Source organism: Cherax quadricarinatus, chromosome 88 (assembly GCF_038502225.1).
Source record: "Cherax quadricarinatus isolate ZL_2023a chromosome 88, ASM3850222v1, whole genome shotgun sequence".
NCBI lineage: Eukaryota > Metazoa > Arthropoda > Malacostraca > Decapoda > Parastacidae > Cherax > Cherax quadricarinatus.
The window spans coordinates 8,113,686-8,133,143 of NC_091379.1; the positions used below are offsets into that span (position 1 = coordinate 8,113,686).

The following is a 19,458-nucleotide window of genomic DNA, read 5'->3' on the forward strand; positions in this document are numbered from 1 at the left end:
ACTGGAAAACCCTGTTTGTCTTCCTGTACTTTTTCAGTGTCCTCTACCATACTGACTTTCATGCTTATTTTAGTGTCATCTGCAAATGATGATACAAAAGTGTGCCGGGTGTTTTTGTCTATGTCTGCTATAAGGATGAGGAACAGCAGAGGTGCCAGGACAGTGCCTTGGGGCACTGAGCTTTTGACCTTGCTGATGCTGGATCTTGCCCTGTTCACTACTACTTTTTGTGTTCTGTGTGTTAGGAAACCGAAAATCCACCTGCATACCTTCCCCGTAATGCCCATGGCATTATGGGGATAAAAATTTAAAATGGAAAGCAAGTGTAATATAAGAGGGGCCTAGAGATGTGACTAATGAACAGAGAAAATGTTATTTTAGTGCCAGGAATGTCTGTATTGTTTATTTTGGACCCTGTTTTGAAATTGCATCTCTTAAAATTTGTGTGAAATTGTCCAAATTACCAATTTCTGATCACTTTATTGGGTAGTTGAAATAGGTAAATGGGCGGTTTCTTGTACTCGATCGACAGAATAGAAGGAATACTAGTGGAATAGCTATGAGTTTGGTAGACTGGAAGAATGGAATGGGCCAAAAATGGGGTGTAAAGTGGGTGAAATTGCCGATGTGTAAATACTGCCATTAGCTTAAGTGTATTCTAACCTAACTACTCTGTATTCCAGCAAAATTGGTAATGTGGCACCCTACAGGTCTTGATGGTGCCAGATTAGTGATGATCAACCTGTACTTTACAAAGGGGAGTAAATTTTAAAAGGTTAATCATTGTAAATAACTTGTTGCCTTTAATATACAGGCAGGCCCTGCTCTACAGCACTTCTCTGATACAGCAGTTTTCATTTATACCCATTCTTCATTTATTCAGTTTTCCTACAATAAATATATTCACCACTCACTCTAAGCTAAGGACAAAAATATTTTAAAGTAATATGTGCACTATATATGCATTTTTTAGGCCTAGCTCACATAATATATGATAGTGTAAACATGTTATTAGGCTTTTATATGCATTTAAAAGTAAAAAAAGGCTATTTCACTTTATAGCAATTTTTGCTATCAACAATATCCTGAAAACTAACCTGCTGTATAAGAGGAGTCCTCCTGTAACTTATGTATTTAATTCTTCAGGATTTTCATGTAATAATTTCTTGTAATTTTTATTTTTTCCAACAGATCAAATTCCTAAATCCAATGATCTCTCGCAAGCCCAAATTACAGCGACAGAAAAAATTGTTTATGCAGAAAGGAAAGGTGCTACGACCAAATCAGATGAACATTAATGTTGCGGCGTGGGGGAGACTTATTAAAAACATACAACCCAGTCACGAACCTATGCACTCTCTCTCTGGGGGAAATGCCATACCCATTACATCTAGTTCTGCTACTCCTATCACTCCTGGTTAGTTAAATGAACTATGAATTTATGGTTTATAGAATAATTTAACTGGAATTCACCATAGATCTTGTAGAGTTCTTCAGCTGATTTAATGCCTTCCCATTTATAGTTGAATGGTTCTGAGGTTTCTCTGGAACATTCCTAGGCAGGTTTTGCTGCATTACACTAAAAAAATAGGACTTTTAGTCCTAATCAGATTGAAAAGCATTTAAAAATTCTTAAATATATGAAATAGTTAAAAAAGGTAATAACATATTTTAGCACCAGAGAATGAATAAATATACAAGAATTGCATGTCACGGTAATTATTGAAAAGACATATCTCAGTCTTAAAATGTACTGGGATGTGTTCGAACTTTGACAAATATTTTATGTGCTTTTTAATCAACAGGTCCTCGAGCACTTCCAACTCGCTTAGATTTTGATAACGAGAAGACCCCAGGAGAGGAACGCCACTGCCGCCCACTGGCAATGCCGGAGGTGCGGCCGCTCAATATGGGAGGTGTACCTTCCTCTCCAGCTCCCCCCAATCTGGAATCCCCCACAGTGGCTCCCCCACCTCCCTCCATCACCCATGGTGTCCCCACACAACCCCAGCAGTTTCCTCCTGCACCTGCACTTGTGGCTGCTACTCACCATATATCCACGTACCCCACCCCTCATGGCTCAGTCTACCACCCCACTCCTGGCACACCGTCCACACCTGCTCACCATAGTGTCTTCCCTGTCACACAGACTCCCACCATCCACCCTGCTCACTCCATCACTGTCCAGGTAAGGTGATGGCTTCTCTCTTACACACCTATTTTGTGGAAATCAAGGGTTTATGTTCACTCAGACTCTTAAGTCTTCATTGTATACATATGTACTATAAAATATTACCATCTTTTAATTACAATTTTGGTATAGTATACTTGCCAATTGTGGTTTACACACACATTTACAACCCTTTAATTCCATTAAATGTTATTTAGATTGTAAACTTCATTTGTATTCTTCTTTCTGAGTCCTCATTGTAGTTTCTTTTGCTTTTACCATTTTGCTTTTGATGTTAAGTGGCTCTTATGTGCTCCTGTGTTGTCTTAAAAATTAGTCTCTAGTTGTGATTCATTAAATATTCTTAGCTGGGAATCACATACTACAGTGATTAGAAATGAATTTAAAATTTTATTTATGTAGATGTTTTCATTGCTGACAAGAAAATGTTCTTCGTCACCACACAGGTTGCGAAACGGCCGACATCTATACCTCCACCACCACCCCCACGCCCACATTCTGGCACAGTCACTATCACCGTACCAGCCTCACCTGTAGAGCCTGACGTTAAGGTACGTTTCACTTCCCATACTCATTTTTCTCTGGATGTAGGAAAAATAAAACCAGAATATCTATTTGAATGCTAGGTAGTAGGCTGGTAGACAGCAACCACCTAGGGAGGTACTACCGTCCTGCCAAGTGAGTGTAAAACGGAAGCCTGTAATTGTTTTACATGATGGTAGGATTGCTGGTGTTTTTTCTGTCTCATAAATGTGCAAGATTTAAGGTACGTCTTGCTACTTCTACTTACACTTAGGCCATACTACACATACATATACAAGCATATATATACACACTCCCCTCTGGATTTTCTTCTATTTTCTTACTAGTTCTTGTTCTTGTTTATTTCCTCTTATCTCCATGGGGAAGTGGAACAGAATTCTTCCTACATAACCCATGTGTGTTGTAAGAGGTGACTAAATTAGTAAATTTAAAAAGACAAACTTTTGTTTTTCTTTTTGGGCCACCCTGGCTTGGTGGGATACAGCTAGTTTGTTGAAAGAAGAAGAAAAGAATTATGATAAATATTTTATTGTGTAAACTATCCAAAGCATGTCTGAATCATATGAATTGTTCATAAACATTCAATATCAGGCTGTCTACTTTGACACCTGGTCCTACACATGTTCTGTAGAGCACAACTTTATTTATATGAAATTGAGGGTATATACCCACTTGTGCTGTATGACCCTTGTAGGTTTAGCGCATAGTTTGATTGTAATAATAATAATATACTTATTGATTCAGGCACCACCTTTTTTCCACTTGAAATCCTTCCATTTCTGAGAAAGAGTAGCCATATACCAAACCATATTTAGACATTTTAAATGCATTCATGTTACAAATAAATAGTGTATGACATAGAGTTAGACCAGAATTATAAACTCTCATGGTTAACCTATTTTGCTCCAACCCCTCTAAATGCCCAAACCATCTAAAACAACCCCTCCTTAGTCTCTAAATTATACATCTGGTAACTGCACACTGTCTTGTGATTGCCAAACTCTAAATCCTCCTTATAATATTCACACTACACATTCCTCTCAGATATGATATCTCTCTCTACTGTCTTCAGCCTCTTCCTGACTACAACATTTAAAACCCATGCCTCACACCCATATAAAAGTGTTGGTACCACTACAGAGAAAGAACAGAAAGGCACAGTAACATCACTGGAACAATACACAAATAACCTGCACATAGGAGACTGAAATTTATGACAATGTTTTGGTCTGATTTGGACCATAAGCTTTCAGTCTAATGGTATGTAGGTTTTTTGCATACCATTATACTCTGGTACTTTCACCTTTTTTTCTGCCATAGCTGGACTTTTCTTTCCTTAAATGCCTTACTACACCACCTTTCTTTTACCCTTTGTTTATTTTATGGTTCATCTCATTTTTCGCTCCCAAATATCTAAATACATTCACTCCCTAAATACTCTTTCCAGTCGATATCTAGTCTTTCATTACCTATACAGTGGACCCCCGCTTAACGATCACATCCCAATGCGACCAATTATGTAAGTGTATTTATGTAAGTGCGTTTGTACGTGTATGTTTGGGGGTCTGAAATGGACTAATCTACTTCACAATATTCCTTATGGGAACAAATTCGGTCAGTACTGGCACCTGAACATACTTCTGGAATGAAAAAATATCGTTAAATGGGGTCCACTGTACTTTTCTATTACTTCCATTATTTTGCTCTTTTCGATGCTCGCTTTTAATTTTCTTCTTTTACATGCCTTTTAAATTCATCAAAGTTTTGAAAATTCTCTTCAGAATCTACCAGTAAAGACACAAATGAGACAAGTACCAAGACTTAAGACACCACTGGTAATATTTACTTATGATGACACTTTTCAGTTTCCCTTTTATTTCTCCAATATTTTGCACTTATCATATTCCTTTATTGGGACCTCTCTCTCCTCTCCTGACTTCATCTACACTTAATATTTATAGCAGTGTTCTCTAGCTAGATGAAGAGACCTTGTGTTGTCTGGTTTGTCATGCACATTCTCCTTGCAAGACAATTTTGTCATGTTTAGGGACAAACTACTATAATTTTCCTCAGAGTGGTTAAAGGACGGTGGTATTCAAGTAAACTTTGCCTTTTAGCCTGACCATGTACAGGGAGGAATCTTTCTTTCAACAGACCAGCCATATCCCACCGAGGCAGGGTCGCCCAAAAGAAAAAAATAAATTCTCCTTTTATATTTAGTAATATATACAGGAGAAGGGATTACTGGCTCCTTGCTCCTGACATTTTAGTTGCCTCTTACGACACACATGGCTTACAGAGGAAGAATTCTGTTCCAACTCCCCATGGAGACAGGCAGGAATATGAGTATTTATTAGTCAAGTTAGTGTTGGTGTTGGAGGTGGTGATGTTGATGGTTAGTGTTGGTGGAGATGAAGGTTAGTGTTGGTGGTGATGCTGATGGTTAGTGTTGGTGATGATGATGGTTAGTGTTGGTGGTGATGTTGATGGTTAGTGTTGGTGGTGATGATGGTTAGTGTTGGTGGTGATGAAGGTTAGTATTGGTGGTGATGTTGATGGTTAGTGTTGGTGGTGATGTTGATGGCTGTTATTGGTGGTGATGTTGACGGTTAGCGCTGCTGGTGGTGATGACGGTTAGCGTTGGTGGTGGTGATGATGATTAGTTTTGGTGGTGATGTTGATGGTTAGTGTTGGTGGTGATGAAGGTTAGTATTGGTGGTGATGATGGTTAGTGTTGGTGGTGATGAAGGTTAGTATTGGTGGTGATGTTGATGGTTAGTGTTGGTGGTGATGAAGGTTAGTATTGGTGGTGATATTGATGGTTAGTGTTGGTGGTGATGTTCATGGTTAGTGTTGGTGGTGATGTTGATGGTTAGTGTTGGTGGTGATGTTCATGGTTAGTATTGGTGGTGATGTTGATGGTTAGTGTTGGTGGTGATGTTGATGGTTAGTGTTGGTGGTGATGTTGATGGTTAGTGTTGGTGGTGATGTTGATTGTTAGTGTTGGTGGTGATGTTGATGGTTAGTGTTGGTGATGTTGATGGTTAGTGTTGGTGGTGATGTTGATGGTTAGTGTTGGTGGTGATGTTGATGGTTAGTGTTGGTGGTGATGTTGATTGTTAGTGTTGGTGGTGATGTTGATGGTTAGTGTTGGTGGTGATGTTGATGGTTAGTGTTGGTGATGTTGATTGTTAGTGTTGGTGGTGATGTTGATGGTGAGTGTTGGTGGTGATGTTGATGGTTAGTGTTGGTGGTGATGAAGGTTAGTATTGGTGGTGATGTTGATGGTGAGTGTTGGTGGTGATGTTGATTGTTAGTGTTGGTGGTGATGAAGGTTAGTATTGGTGGTGATGTTGATGGTGAGTGTTGGTGGTGATGTTGATGGTTAGTGTTGGTGATGTTGATGGTTAGTGTTGGTGGTGATGAAGGTTAGTATTGGTGGTGATGTTGATGGTGAGTGTTGGTGGTGATGTTGATGGTGAGTGTTGATGGTGAATGTTGGTGGTGATGAAGGTTAGTATTGGTGGTGATGTTGATGGTTAGTGTTGGTGGTGATGTTGATGGTTAGTGTTGGTGATGTTGATGGTGAGTGTTGGTGGTGATGATTGTGAGTGTTGGTGGTGATGTTGATGGTGAGTGTTGATGGTGAGTGTTGGTGATGTTGATGATGAGTGTTGATGGTGATGTTGATGGTGAGTGTTGGTGGTGATGTTGATGGTGAGTGTTGGTGGTGATGTTGATGGTGAGTGTTGGTGGTGATGAAGGTTAGTATTGGTGGTGATGTTGATGGTGAGTGTTGGTGGTGATGTTGATGGTGAGTGTTGGTGGTGATGATGGTGAGTGTTGGTGATGTTGATGGTTAGTGTTGGTGGTGATGTTGATGGTTAGTGTTGGTGGTGATGTTGATGGTTAGTGTTGGTGGTGAGGTTGATGGTTAGTGTTGGTGATGTTGATGGTTAGTGTTGGTGGTGATGTTGATGGTTAGTGTTGGTGATGTTGATGGTTAGTGTTGGTGGTGATGAAGGTTAGTATTGGTGGTGATGGTGATGGTTAGTGTTGGTGGTGATGAAGGTTAGTATTGGTGGTGATGTTGATGGTGAGTGTTGGTGGTGATGTTGATGGTGAGTGTTGGTGGTGATGTTGATGGTTAGTGTTGGTGGTGATGTTGATGGTGAGTGTTGGTGGTGATGTTGATGGTGAGTGTTGGTGGTGATGTTGATGGTTAGTGTTGGTGGTGATGTTGATGGTTAGTGTTGGTGGTGATGATGGTTAGTGTTGGTGGTGATGTTGATGGTTAGTGTTGGTGGTGATGTTGATGGTTAGTGTTGGTGGTGATGAAGGTTAGTATTGGTGGTGATGTTGGTGGTTAGTATTGATGATGATGTTGATGGTTAGTGTTGCTGGTGATGAAGGTTAGTATTGGTGGTGATGTTGGTGGTTATTGTTGGTGGTGATGAAGGTTAGTATTGGTGGTGATGTTGATGGTTAGTGTTGGTGGTGATGTTGATGGTTAGTGTTGGTGGTGATGAAGGTTAGTATTGGTGGTGATGTTGATGGTTAGTGTTGGTGGTGATGAAGGTTAGTATTGGTGGTGATGTTGATGGTTAGTGTTGGTGGTGATGAAGGTTAGTGTTGGTGGTGATGTTCATGGTTAGTGTTGGTGGTGATGTTGATGGTTAGTGTTGGTGGTGATGAAGGTTAGTATTGGTGGTGATGAAGGTTAGTATTGGTGGTGATGTTGATGGTTAGTGTTGGTGGTGATGTTGATGGTGAGTGTTGGTGATGATGTTGATGGTGAGTGTTGGTGGTGATGTTGATGGTGAGTGTTGGTGGTGATGTTGATGGTGAGTGTTGGTGGTGATGAAGGTTAGTATTGGTGGTGATGAAGGTTAGTATTGGTGGTGATATTGATGGTGAGTGTTGGTGATGATGTTGATGGTGAGTGTTGGTGGTGATGTTGATGGTGAGTGTTGGTGGTGATGATGGTGAGTGTTGGTGGTGATGAAGGTTAGTATTGGTGGTGATGTTAATGGTTAGTGTTGGTGGTGATGAAGGTTAGTATTGGTGGTGATGTTGGTGGTGATGTTGATGGTGAGTGTTGGTGGTGATGAAGGTTAGTATTGGTGGTGATGTTGATAGTTAGTGTTGGTGGTGATGAAGGTTAGTATTGGTGGTGATGTTGATAGTTAGTGTTGGTGGTGATGAAGGTTAGTGTTGGTGGTGATGTTGATGGTTAGTGTTGGTGGTGATGAAGGTTAGTGTTGGTGGTGATGTTGATGGTTAGTGTTGGTGGTGATGAAGGTTAGTATTGGTGGTGATGTTGATGGTTAGTGTTGGTGGTGATGTTGATGGTTAGTGTTGGTGGTGATGAAGGTTAGTATTGGTGGTGATGTTGATGGTTAGTGTTGGTGGTGATGAAGGTTAGTATTGGTGGTGATGAAGGTTAGTATTGGTGGTGATGTTGATGGTTAGTGTTGGTGGTGATGTTGATGGTTAGTGTTGGTGGTGATGAAGGTTAGTATTGGTGGTGATGTTGATGGTTAGTGTTGGTGGTGATGAAGGTTAGTATTGGTGGTGATGAAGGTTAGTATTGGTGGTGATGTTGATGGTGAGTGTTGGTGGTGATGTTGATGGTGAGTGTTGGTGGTGATGTTGATGGTTAGTGTTGGTATGGATGTTGATTAATGGAAGTGGAAGTGGTGGGTGGTATTGATGGTGGTGGTGCTGGTGGTGGTATTGATGGCGGTGGTATTGATGGTGGTAGTGGTACTCACGGTGGTATAGTCTTGTTATTAATGAAGTTAGTGTTGATGGTATTAGAATCATTAATATTAATTATATTGGTATGGTTGCTATTAATTGTGAACTGGTACATGGGAGGGGTTTTCACCATTCATTGTTGTTGTTGTTGATGGATCTGCTGTGTGTTCTATTTTACTTCTGAATTTTACTGCTGTTTTTGCAATCTGACGAAGTATATTCACACATTAGGGCTAGAAACATTCTGCAGTAAAGCCTTCACCTCTTATCATAAGGTTACTGCCCCACCTACACTGCTTATGTTCACTCCCCTCCTCCATTCTTACTCTATTTCTCTCATTGTTTAATGTGTTATCTCAATGAGGGCCTGACCACAGGCTCCCATAATGGCACCAGGATTACTATCTCCACCTACCCATTCCTCCCACCTGGCTACCACCCATAGAATGGGTGGTGGCCGGGTGGGAGACTGGAGAAGGAAAAGTGTGTGTTTGGGCCACAAGTGAGAGACAGGGTGTGGATTTTGGGTGGTGCTTTAGTGGGCAATGGTGGGTGGTGGGTAGGATAATAGGTGGATGACTATGGCTAGGACGAGTGCTTAGGAGATGTGGGCAGTTGAGGGAGCAGGTTGAAATGTTGTGGGCAAGGCTGGGAGGGTGTAGGATGTTAAGTGGGTGCCCATGGGCTGGGACGGGTATTGAGGTGATGTGGGCAGGTGTGGGTGGTGGAGTGGGCAGGCTAAAGAGAAAGGATACTTCTTAACATGTAGGAGGCAGTGGAGGTAGCATGTGGGAGACAGTAGAGGTAGCATGTGGGAGACAGTAGAGGTAGCATGTGGGAGACAGTAGAGGTAGCATGTAGGAGACAGTAGAGGTAGCATGTGGGAGACAGTAGAGGTAGCATGTAGGAGACAGATTGGAGGTAGCATGAAGACAGTCGAGGTGCACCTCAGTAAACTCACTCATGATCCTCAGTTAAGGATAATCTGGAACCTAGAAAATATAGGAATATTTGACAGATTTATTACTATGTATAAGAAGGAAAGAAAGAAGTTTCTCCATGGGGAAGTGGAACAGAATTCTTCCTCCGTAAGCCATGCATGTCATAAGAGACGACTAAAATGCCAGTAACAAGGGGCTAGTAACCCCTTCTCCTGTATACATTACTAACTTTAAAAGGAGAAACTTTCAGTTTTGTTTTGTTTTTTTGGGTCACCCTGCCTCAGTGGGATACAGTCAGTGTGTTGAAAGAAAGAAGAAAGAAAGTATCAAGAAATAATTGATAAAGAAACAGTCTTCACCAGACAGTGTCACATGCAGGCACCCACAAGTATCTGTATTTTCTCAATAATATTTTTTAAAGCATACAAATAACTTGGAGAAATAACTATATGATTATATTTGTACGTACAGTATTACACAAAAACAAATACAATGAAGGAAATCAACATGACTAAATCTGGAGGAAAACTGAGATAAATTGAGGAATAAATGGAGGTTGAATTAAAAATGTTGATAAGTACTTCATAATGGATAAATGAGACACAAATGTCTCATTTATCAACTTGTCGGTTTTCTAAACCATATATTCAAACCATATAATAGAAGTGGGAAAATTATGGGCAACAAGTGAAAAATAGGGTAAATGTTGTGAACTAAGAATTTTGAAGATGGAAGACACTGAATACACTATGTAGCCACTGGAGTGGAGGAGTTCTCTCCTCTGCTCCAGTGGATAGTACTCAAGGGCCTGATCCCAACTCTGCACACTGCCATAACAACATACTGGAGTGAGAGAGATGGGAGGAAGTGCAAAATAAACCCAGGAGTGCATTGGGCATAGTAAGAGAACATTGTATCAACATTCGTGGGCCCAGATTATTCAACATCTTACCAGAAGATATCAGAAACACTGCTGGAACAAGTATAGAAGTCTTCAAGAGGAAACTGGACAAGTATCTTCACCAGGTGCTAGATCAACCAGGCTGTGATGGATATGTGTGGCAGCAGGCCTCTAGTAGCTTCAGCCTGGTTGACCAAGCAAGCACCAGACAAACCTGGTCATGGCTGGGCTCTCTGAGAGTAGAAAGACTCTTGAAACTCATCAAAGGTATATCAAATGATCATAGAAACTTACGAGAAAGTAAACAAAGCAGAGCAAGAAGCAGACCACAAAAATTGGTGCTGCAAAAGACAGGTATCATAACATTAATGGTATACAGTGCCAACAAGTTGATGAATTAGTCACAATTGTAACAGTTAGTTAGTTTAATATGTTTATTATGCACCCCATACCCATCCTGTGGGCGGTAGTCAAAAGATTACAGAGGTACATAATTGGTCCAGGGACTGGACTCCAAAGTTTTGATAGCTGAGCAAGTTACAAAGGTAATGAACTAGATCTGGTCATAATCATGACCAAGTTACAAAGGTAATGAACTAGATCTGGTCATAATCATGACCAAGTTACAAAGGTAATGAGCTCCAGGTAGAGCTGGTCAAACTCATGAATAATTGCAAAGGTAATGAATCATAAACACATTAATCATGAGAATTTACAAAGGTAATGAGCTCAATTGTAACATACGTGTATATTTTGAATTCAGTATATGGGTGTCCATCTTCCTGCATCTTCAGATTCAACCAGACTGAGATACAGAACACCTTCAAGACTGAGGGACTGATTACCCACATCTTCCACTGTCTCCAGTATATAATCTTTGTAATGAAAAAGAAACTGGTTGGTGAAACATATTCAGAATAAAGATATCTGGGTGTTGCACGTGCATCTAATATATTACACAGCTAGAAAACATTTACAGTTCACCCTACGTATGATGGAGTTTGGAAATACAGAACAAAATCCGCTAGGTTAATTGATTTTGAAACGACAGTCAAAGTCCGATGGTTACAGAATTGTCTGTTTTTGTTGCTATCACGGTAAAGTAATCTTGTCTGTATCCACCATGATTACCATTACCGGCCACTCACTACCATCTCGCTTACTCCCCATTATTAGTCTGTTATATGCTGGACTGGTATACAGGAAGAGGTAGTGTGTGTGTGTGTGTGTGTGTGTGTGTGTGTGTGTGTGTGTGTGTGTGTGTGTGTGTGTGTGTGTGTGTGTGTGTGTGCTACAATCAGTGGAATTTCTAAACATATGAATGATAAACTGAACATTGAAGACCAGATACAAGGAAAGTTTTCCTTCCTTCTGTTTATGCCTTGACACTCATTTATTATGACCTGCCTTGAGTTTGTAGTAATATTAGGTTTATGTGGAGTTAATAAACCCATAAAGGTCAGTCACCATCTTGAGAGGGGGAGCCCCCCCCCCACACACACACAGCTGTGTCTTCTTGAGACTGTATAGATTTTTTTGCAGTCATTGACAGTAATTTTATATATTTCTGTTTCCATCCCCAATTCAGAGTTGAGAGTTATCTTGGTCACATTATTAAACATATGCTGGCCTCTACAACCTCTCCTACATCAGAGTTATCTTGGTCACATTATTAAACATATGCTGGCCTCTACAACCTCCCCTACATCAGAGTTATCTTGGTCACATTATTAAACATATGCTGGGCTCTACAACCTCTCCTACATCCGTTATTCAACTTTACCCACAGTTTTCATTATTTTCTAATTTGTTATGTTGTAGTTTTCTTTGGTTATTATGGTGTAGTCTCTGGCAGTTTGTTTTACAAGTATATTTTTAAAAATAGCCGTAGATATTCATTATTTAAGTGTATGTATGTTGTATGTATTTATGATTGTATGTAGTAGGTGGGTGTGTAGACACCAGGGAGGTCAGCCAGCGACATTCACCCACATCACACCCACTGTGCTCCTGCCCACACCTTGCCCACCCACTCCTGCTTGGTTGTGCATGCGTGCACACACACACACACACACACACACACACACACACACACACACACACACACACACCATACTTTGCACCAAGTTAATGGGAGTTTCCCTCATTTATTCTGCACATGTAGGACCACACCTGTAGTATTCACCTCCCACTGACACTTGTCCCATGCACCTCCCACTGACACTTCCTCCCCCCCCCCCATACACACATCTGTCTTATCCACCTTCCACTGTCACCTATCTTACACCCACACCCATCCCATACATCACGTACTGACACCCGCCCAACGCCCTCATACAGATTTGAACGGTTTCTGGTATTGCTCAGTTACCATGTTGCCAGACGTGTCAAGAAGTTTTTTGTTCTGTTTATCTGTGCTTTAATGTGTTTTTCATTAAGGTGCTTGTTGCTAGAAGGCTGGTCATTATTAAGGTGCTTGTTGCTAGAAGGCTGGTCATTATTAAGGTGCTTGTTGCTAGAAGGCTGGTCATTATTAAGGTGCATGTTGCTAGAAGGCTGGTCATTATTAAGGTGCTTGTTGCTAGAAGGCTGGTCATTATTAAGGTGCTTGTTGCTAGAAGGCTGGTCATTATTAAGGTGCTTGTTGCTAGAAGGCTGGTCATTATTAAGGTGCATGTTGCTAGAAGGCTGGTCATTATTAAGGTGCTTGTTGCTAGAAGGCTGGTCATTATTAAGGTGTATGTTGCTAGAAGGCTGGTCATTATTAAGGTGTTTGTTGCTAGAAGGCTGGTCATTAAGGTGCATGTTGCTAGAAGGCTGGTCATTAAGGTGCATGTTGCTAGAAAGATGGTCATTAAGGTGCTTGTTGCTAGAAGGCTGGTCATTATTAAGGTGCTTGTTGCTAGAAGGCTGGTCATTATTAAGGTGCTTGTTGCTAGAAGGCTGGTCATTAAGGTGCTTGTTCCTAGAAGGCTGGTCATTAAGGTGATTGTTGCTAGAAGGCTGGTCATTATTAAGGTGCTTGTTGCTAGAAGGCTGGTCATTATTAAGGTGCATGTTGCTAGAAGGCTGGTCATTATTAAGGTGCTTGTTGCTAGAAGGCTGGTCATTATTAAGGTGCTTGTTGCTAGAAGGCTGGTCATTATTAAGGTGCTTGTTGCTAGAAAGCTGGTCATTATTAAGGTGCTTGTTGCTAGAAGGCTGGTCATTATTAAGGTGCATGTTGCTAGAAGGCTGGTCATTAATTAAGGCTGGTGCTTGTTGCTAGAAGGCTGGTCATTATTAAGGTGCTTGTTGCTAGAAAGCTGGTCATTATTAAGGTGCTTGTTGCTAGAAGGCTGGTCATTATTAAGGTGCATGTTGCTAGAAGGCTGGTCATTATTAAGGTGCTTGTTCCTAGAAAGATGGTCATTATTAAGGTGCTTGTTGCTAGAAGGCTGGTCATGTTTAAGGTGCTAAGGTGTTGCTAGAAGGCTGGTCATTAAGGTGCTTGTTCCTAGAAGGCTGGCTAGAAGGCTGGTCATTATTAAGGTGCATGTTGCTAGAAGGCTGGTCATTAAGGTGCTTGTTCCTAGAAGGATGGTCATTAAGGTGCTTGTTGCTAGAAGGCTGGTCATTATTAAGGTGCATGTTGCTAGAAGGCTGGTCATTATTAAGGTGCTTGTTGCTAGAAGGCTGGTCATTATTAAGGTGCATGTTGCTAGAAGGCTGGTCATTAAGGTGCTTGTTCCTAGAAGGATGGTCATTAAGGTGCTTGTTGCTAGAAGGCTGGTCATTATTAAGGTGCATGTTGCTAGAAGGCTGGTCATTATTAAGGTGCTTGTTGCTAGAAGGCTGGTCATTATTAAGGTGCATGTTGCTAGAAGGCTGGTCATTATTAAGGTGCATGTTGCTAGAAGGCTGGTCATTATTAAGGTGCATGTTGCTAGAAGGCTGGTCATTAAGGTGCTTGTTGCTAGAAGGATGGTCATTAAGGTGCTTGTTGCTAGAAGGCTGGTCATTAAGGTGCTTGTTGCTAGAAGGATGGTCATTAAGGTGCTTGTTGCTAGAAGGCTGGTCATTAAGGTGCTTGTTGCTAGAAGGATGGTCATTAAGGTGCTTGTTGCTAGAAGGCTGGTCATTAAGGTGCTTGTTGCTAGAAGGATGGTCATTATTAAGGTGCATGTTGCTAGAAGGCTGGTCATTAAGGTGCTTGTTCCTAGAAGGCTGGTCATTATTAAGGTGCTTGTTGCTAGAAGGCTGGTCATTATTAAGGTGCATGTTGCTAGAAGGCTGGTCATTAAGGTGCTTGTTCCTAGAAGGCTGGTCATTATTAAGGTGAATGTTGCTAGAAGGCTGGTCATTATTAAGGTGCATGTTGCTAGAAGGCTGGTCATTATTAAGGTGCATGTTGCTAGAAGGCTGGTCATTAAGGTGCATGTTGCTAGAAGGCTGGTCATTAAGGTGCTTGTTGCTAGAAGGCTGGTCATTAAGGTGCTTGTTGCTAGAAGGCTGGTCATTATTAAGGTGCTTGTTGCTAGAAGGCTGGTCATTATTAAGGTGCATGTTGCTAGAAGGCTGGTCATTATTAAGGTGCTTGTTGCTAGAAGGCTGGTCATTATTAAGGTGCATGTTGCTAGAAGGCTGGTCATTATTAAGGTGCATGTTGCTAGAAGGCTGGTCATTAAGGTGCTTGTTGCTAGAAGGCTGGTCATTAAGGTGCTTGTTGCTAGAAGGCTGGTCATTATTAAGGTGCATGTTGCTAGAAGGCTGGTCATTATTAAGGTGCATGTTGCTAGAAGGCTGGTCATTATTAAGGTGCATGTTGCTAGAAGGCTGGTCATTAAGGTGCTTGTTGCTAGAAGGCTGGTCATTAAGGTGCTTGTTGCTAGAAGGCTGGTCATTATTAAGGTGCATGTTGCTAGAAGGCTGGTCATTATTAAGGTGCATGTTGCTAGAAGGCTGGTCATTATTAAGGTGCATGTTGCTAGAAGGCTGGTCATTAAGGTGCTTGTTGCTAGAAGGCTGGTCATTAAGGTGCTTGTTGCTAGAAGGCTGGTCATTAAGGTGCTTGTTGCTAGAAGGCTGGTCATTAAGGTGCATGTTCCTAGAAGGATGGTCATTAAGGTGCTTGTTGCTAGAAGGCTGGTCATTAAGGTGCATGTTCCTAGAAGGCTGGTCATTAAGGTGCTTGTTGCTAGAAGGCTGGTCATTAAGGTGCTTGTTGCTAGAAGGATGGTCATTAAGGTGCTTGTTGCTAGAAGGCTGGTCATTAAGGTGCTTGTTGCTAGAAGGCTGGTCATTAAGGTGCATGTTCCTAGAAGGATGGTCATTAAGGTGCTTGTTGCTAGAAGGCTGGTCATTAAGGTGCATGTTCCTAGAAGGCTGGTCATTAAGGTGCTTGTTGCTAGAAGGCTGGTCATTAAGGTGCTTGTTGCTAGAAGGCTGGTCATTAAGGTGCTCATTGCTAGAAGGATGGTCATTAAGATGCTTGTTGCTAGAAGGATGGTCATTAAGGTGCTTGTTGCTAGAAGGCTGGTCATTAAGGTGCTCATTGCTAGAAGGATGGTCATTAAGGTGCTTGTTGCTAGAAGGCTGGACATTAAGGTGCCTGTTGCTAGAAGGCTGGCCATTAATGTGCTTGTTGCTAGAAGGCTGGCCATTAAGGTGCTTGTTGCTAGAAGGCTGGTCATTAAGGTGCTTGTTGCTAGAAGGATGGTCATTAAGATGCTTGTTGCTAGAAGGCTGGCCATTAAGGTGCTTGTTGCTAGAAGGCTGGCCATTAATGTGCTTGTTGCTAGAAGGCTGGCCATTAATGTGCTTGTTGCTAGAAGGCTGGTCATTAAGGTGCTTGTTGCTAGAAGGCTGGCCATTAATGTGCTTGTTGCTAGAAGGCTGGCCATTAATGTGCTTGTTGCTAGAAGGCTGGCCATTAATGTGCTTGTTGCTAGAAGGCTGGCCATTAATGTGCTTGTTGCTAGAAGGCTGGCCATTAAGGTGCTTGTTGCTAGAAGGATGGTCATTAAGGTGCTTGTTGCTAAAAGGATGGGCATTAAGGTGCTTGTTAGAAGGCTGGTCATTATTAAGGTGCTTGTTGCTAGAAGGCTGGTCGTTATTAAGGTGCTTGTTGCTAGAAGGCTGGTCATTATTAAGGTGCATGTTGCTAGAAGGCTGGTCATTATTAAGGTGCTTGTTGCTAGAAGGCTGGTCATCATTAAGGTGCATGTTGCTAGAAGGCTGGTCATTATTAAGGTGTATGTTGCTAGAAGGCTGGTCATTATTAAGGTGCATGTTGCTAGAAGGCTGGTCATTATTAAGGTGCATGTTGCTAGAAGGCTGGTCATTATTAAGGTGCTTGTTGCTAGAAGGCTGGTCATTATTAAGGTGTATGTTGCTAGAAGGCTGGTCATTATTAAGGTGCTTGTTGCTAGAAGGCTGGTTATTATTTAGGTGCTTGTTGCTAGAAGGCTGGTCATTATTAAGGTGCTTGTTGCTAGAAGGCTGGTCATTATTAAGGTGCATGTTGCTAGAAGGCAGGTTATTATTAAGGTGCTTGTTGCTAGAAGGCTGGTTATTATTTAGGTGCTTGTTGCTAGAAGGCTGGTCATTATTAAGGTGCTTGTTGCTAGAAGGCTGGTCATTATTAAGGTGCTTGTTGCTAGAGGGTTAGTCATATAGTTGAGTTGCTTGGCTAGGAGCATGAGAGAAGCATGGAGAGGATGAGAAGGTGTAAATACGAGAGTAAGGTGTCACAATCCTAGGCTAGGAAGGTGACACAAGGGTCAGCCTGGAAGTTAGTTGGTGCTAGTTATATTAGGCACTACCATAGTCATCCAGTTGGTGCTAGTTATATTAGGCACTACCATAGTCATCCAGTTGGTGCTAGTTATATTAGGCACTACCATAGTCATCCAGTTGGTGCTAGTTATATTAGGCACTACCATAGTCATCCAGTTGGTGCTAGTTATATTAGGCACTACCATAGTCATCCAGTTGGTGCTAGTTATAATACTACATAAGTACATTACCACTGCAGGCACTTAGCATCATTAAGCAAGTTACACAAGTTATTAAATATTTATAAAAATGTACACAGTACTCAGCTGATTACACAATGTACACAGCAGTACTGAGGTGGTTACACAATGTACACAGTACTCAGCTGATTAAACAGTGTACACAGTACTCAGCTGATTACACAATGTACACAGCAGTACTGAGGTGGTTACACAATGTACACAGTACTCAGCTGATTAAACAGTGTACACAGTACTCAACTGATTACACAATGTACACAGCAGTACTGAGGTGGTTACACAATGTACACAGCAGTACTGAGGTGGTTACACAATGTACACAGCAGTACTGAGGTGGTTACACAATGTACACAGTACTCAGCTAATTACACAATGTACACAGTACTGAGGTAGTTACACAGTGTACACAGTAGTACTGAGGAGCTTTTTCTAACACACGTGTTGTCTGCCACCGAGGTAGGTTGACCCAAAGAAGAAAACACATTAACCATCATTCATTCACTGACTGTCTTGTCAGAAGTGTGCTGACATTACATTGTAAATGACCCTCTGACCTGCATCATCCTCACCTCTCCTTCAGAGTGCAGGCACTCTACTTCCAACCCTCCAGGACTCGAGTACAGATAACAGATTTCCCCGAAACTGGTTACTGCTATTATTATTATTATTATTATTATTATTATTATTATTATTATTATTATTATTATTATTATTATGTTAGTGATCATAAAGTTATATCACAGTTTTCAGTAGCCTACAAGCAGAGGAATTAAAGTTGTCCTTCCCTTACTTGGATTAAACCAGATTACCTCTCATTTGCCAGGCACTGCATGACCCTTAGGGGTTTAGTGCTTCCCCATGACAGTAATAATGGCATACCGTCAATATAATTTATTTCTTTTCCAGGTATGTTGAGCTAATTGATGACATTGATGTGTTGAACTGGGAAAGGTAAGTGTTGTTTTTGTTCAGTATTCAGCATGTTGGTAAAACTTAATGAAGGGCTTTTGATCGAAGGAGCTGGAGCTGCCCTCTGTTACCATGCAGGTTTAGCGTTTTATCGTACGTTTTACATTAAAAGTTTAGGCATGTTTGCCATAGTGTGAGAGCTTTAGTTTAAAATCAAAATGGATTTTAAGTTCTTTGGTGGTATTATACGTTGGGATATTAACTGTAGTAACTATGGGTCCACAATGCACTCTTGAAGGATAGATGTGAGGTGTGGTCAGGGCTAGAAGCAGTCTTCAAGCAGTGGTGAGGTACAGTTGTGAGGTGTGGTCAGGGCTAGAAGCAGTCTTCAAGCAGTGGTGAGGTACAGTTGTGAGGTGTGGTCAGGGCTAGAAGCAGTCTTCAAGCAGTGGTGAGGTACAGTTGTGAGGTGTGGTCAGGGCTAGAAACAGTCTTCAAGCAGTGGTGAGGTACAGTTGTGAGGTGTGGTCAGGGCTAGAAGCAGTCTTCAAGCAGTGGTGAGGTACAGTTGTGAGGTGTGTTCAGGGCTAGAAACAGTCTTCAAGCAGTGGTGAGGTACAGTTGTGAGGTGTGGTCAGGGCTAGAAGCAGTCTTCAAGCAGTGGCGAGGTACAGTTGTGAGGTGTGGTCAGGGCTAGAAGCAATCTTCAAGCAGTGGTGAGGTACAGTTGTGAGGTGTGGTCAGGGCTAGAAGCAGTCTTCAAGCAGTGGTGAGGTACAGTTGTGAGGTGTGGTCAGGGCTAGAAGCAGTCTTCAAGCAGTGGTGAGGTACAGTTGTGAGGTGTGGTCAGGGCTAGAAGCAGTCTTCAAGCAGTGGTGAGGTACAGTTGTGAGGTGTGGTCAGGGCTAGAAGCAGTCTTCAAGCAGTGGTGAGGTACAGTTGTGAGGTGTGGTCAGGGCTAGAAGCAGTCTTCAAGCAGTGGTGAGGTACAGTTGTGAGGTGTGGTCAGGGCTAGAAGCAGTCTTCAAGCAGTGGTGAGGTACAGTTGTGAGGTGTGGTCAGGGCTAGAAGCAGTCTTCAAGCAGTGGTGAGGTACAGTTGTGAGGTGTGGTCAGGGCTAGAAACAGTCTTCAAGCAGTGGTGAGGTACAGTTGTGAGGTGTGGTCAGGGCTAGAAGCAGTCTTCAAGCAGTGGTGA

At 41.8% G+C, this 19,458-nt stretch overlaps 1 protein-coding gene across 14 annotated transcripts in view; it reads left to right on the forward strand.

Moving 5' to 3' along the window:
• Positions 1-19,458, forward strand: part of Pkn (serine/threonine-protein kinase N) — a 792,491-nt gene that overhangs the window by 517,294 nt on the left and 255,739 nt on the right. For 12 of the 14 annotated variants that reach the window (XM_070103966.1, XM_070103967.1, XM_053790731.2 and 9 more), the window contains 3 exons: positions 1,192-1,417; positions 1,806-2,188; positions 2,638-2,742. In XM_070103966.1, the coding sequence (XP_069960067.1) occupies positions 1,192-1,417; positions 1,806-2,188; positions 2,638-2,742 (714 nt within the window). The remainder of the gene's footprint in view (positions 1-1,191; positions 1,418-1,805; positions 2,189-2,637; positions 2,743-19,458) is intronic. The other 2 variants (XM_053790734.2, XM_053790736.2) reach the window with 1 other exon arrangement.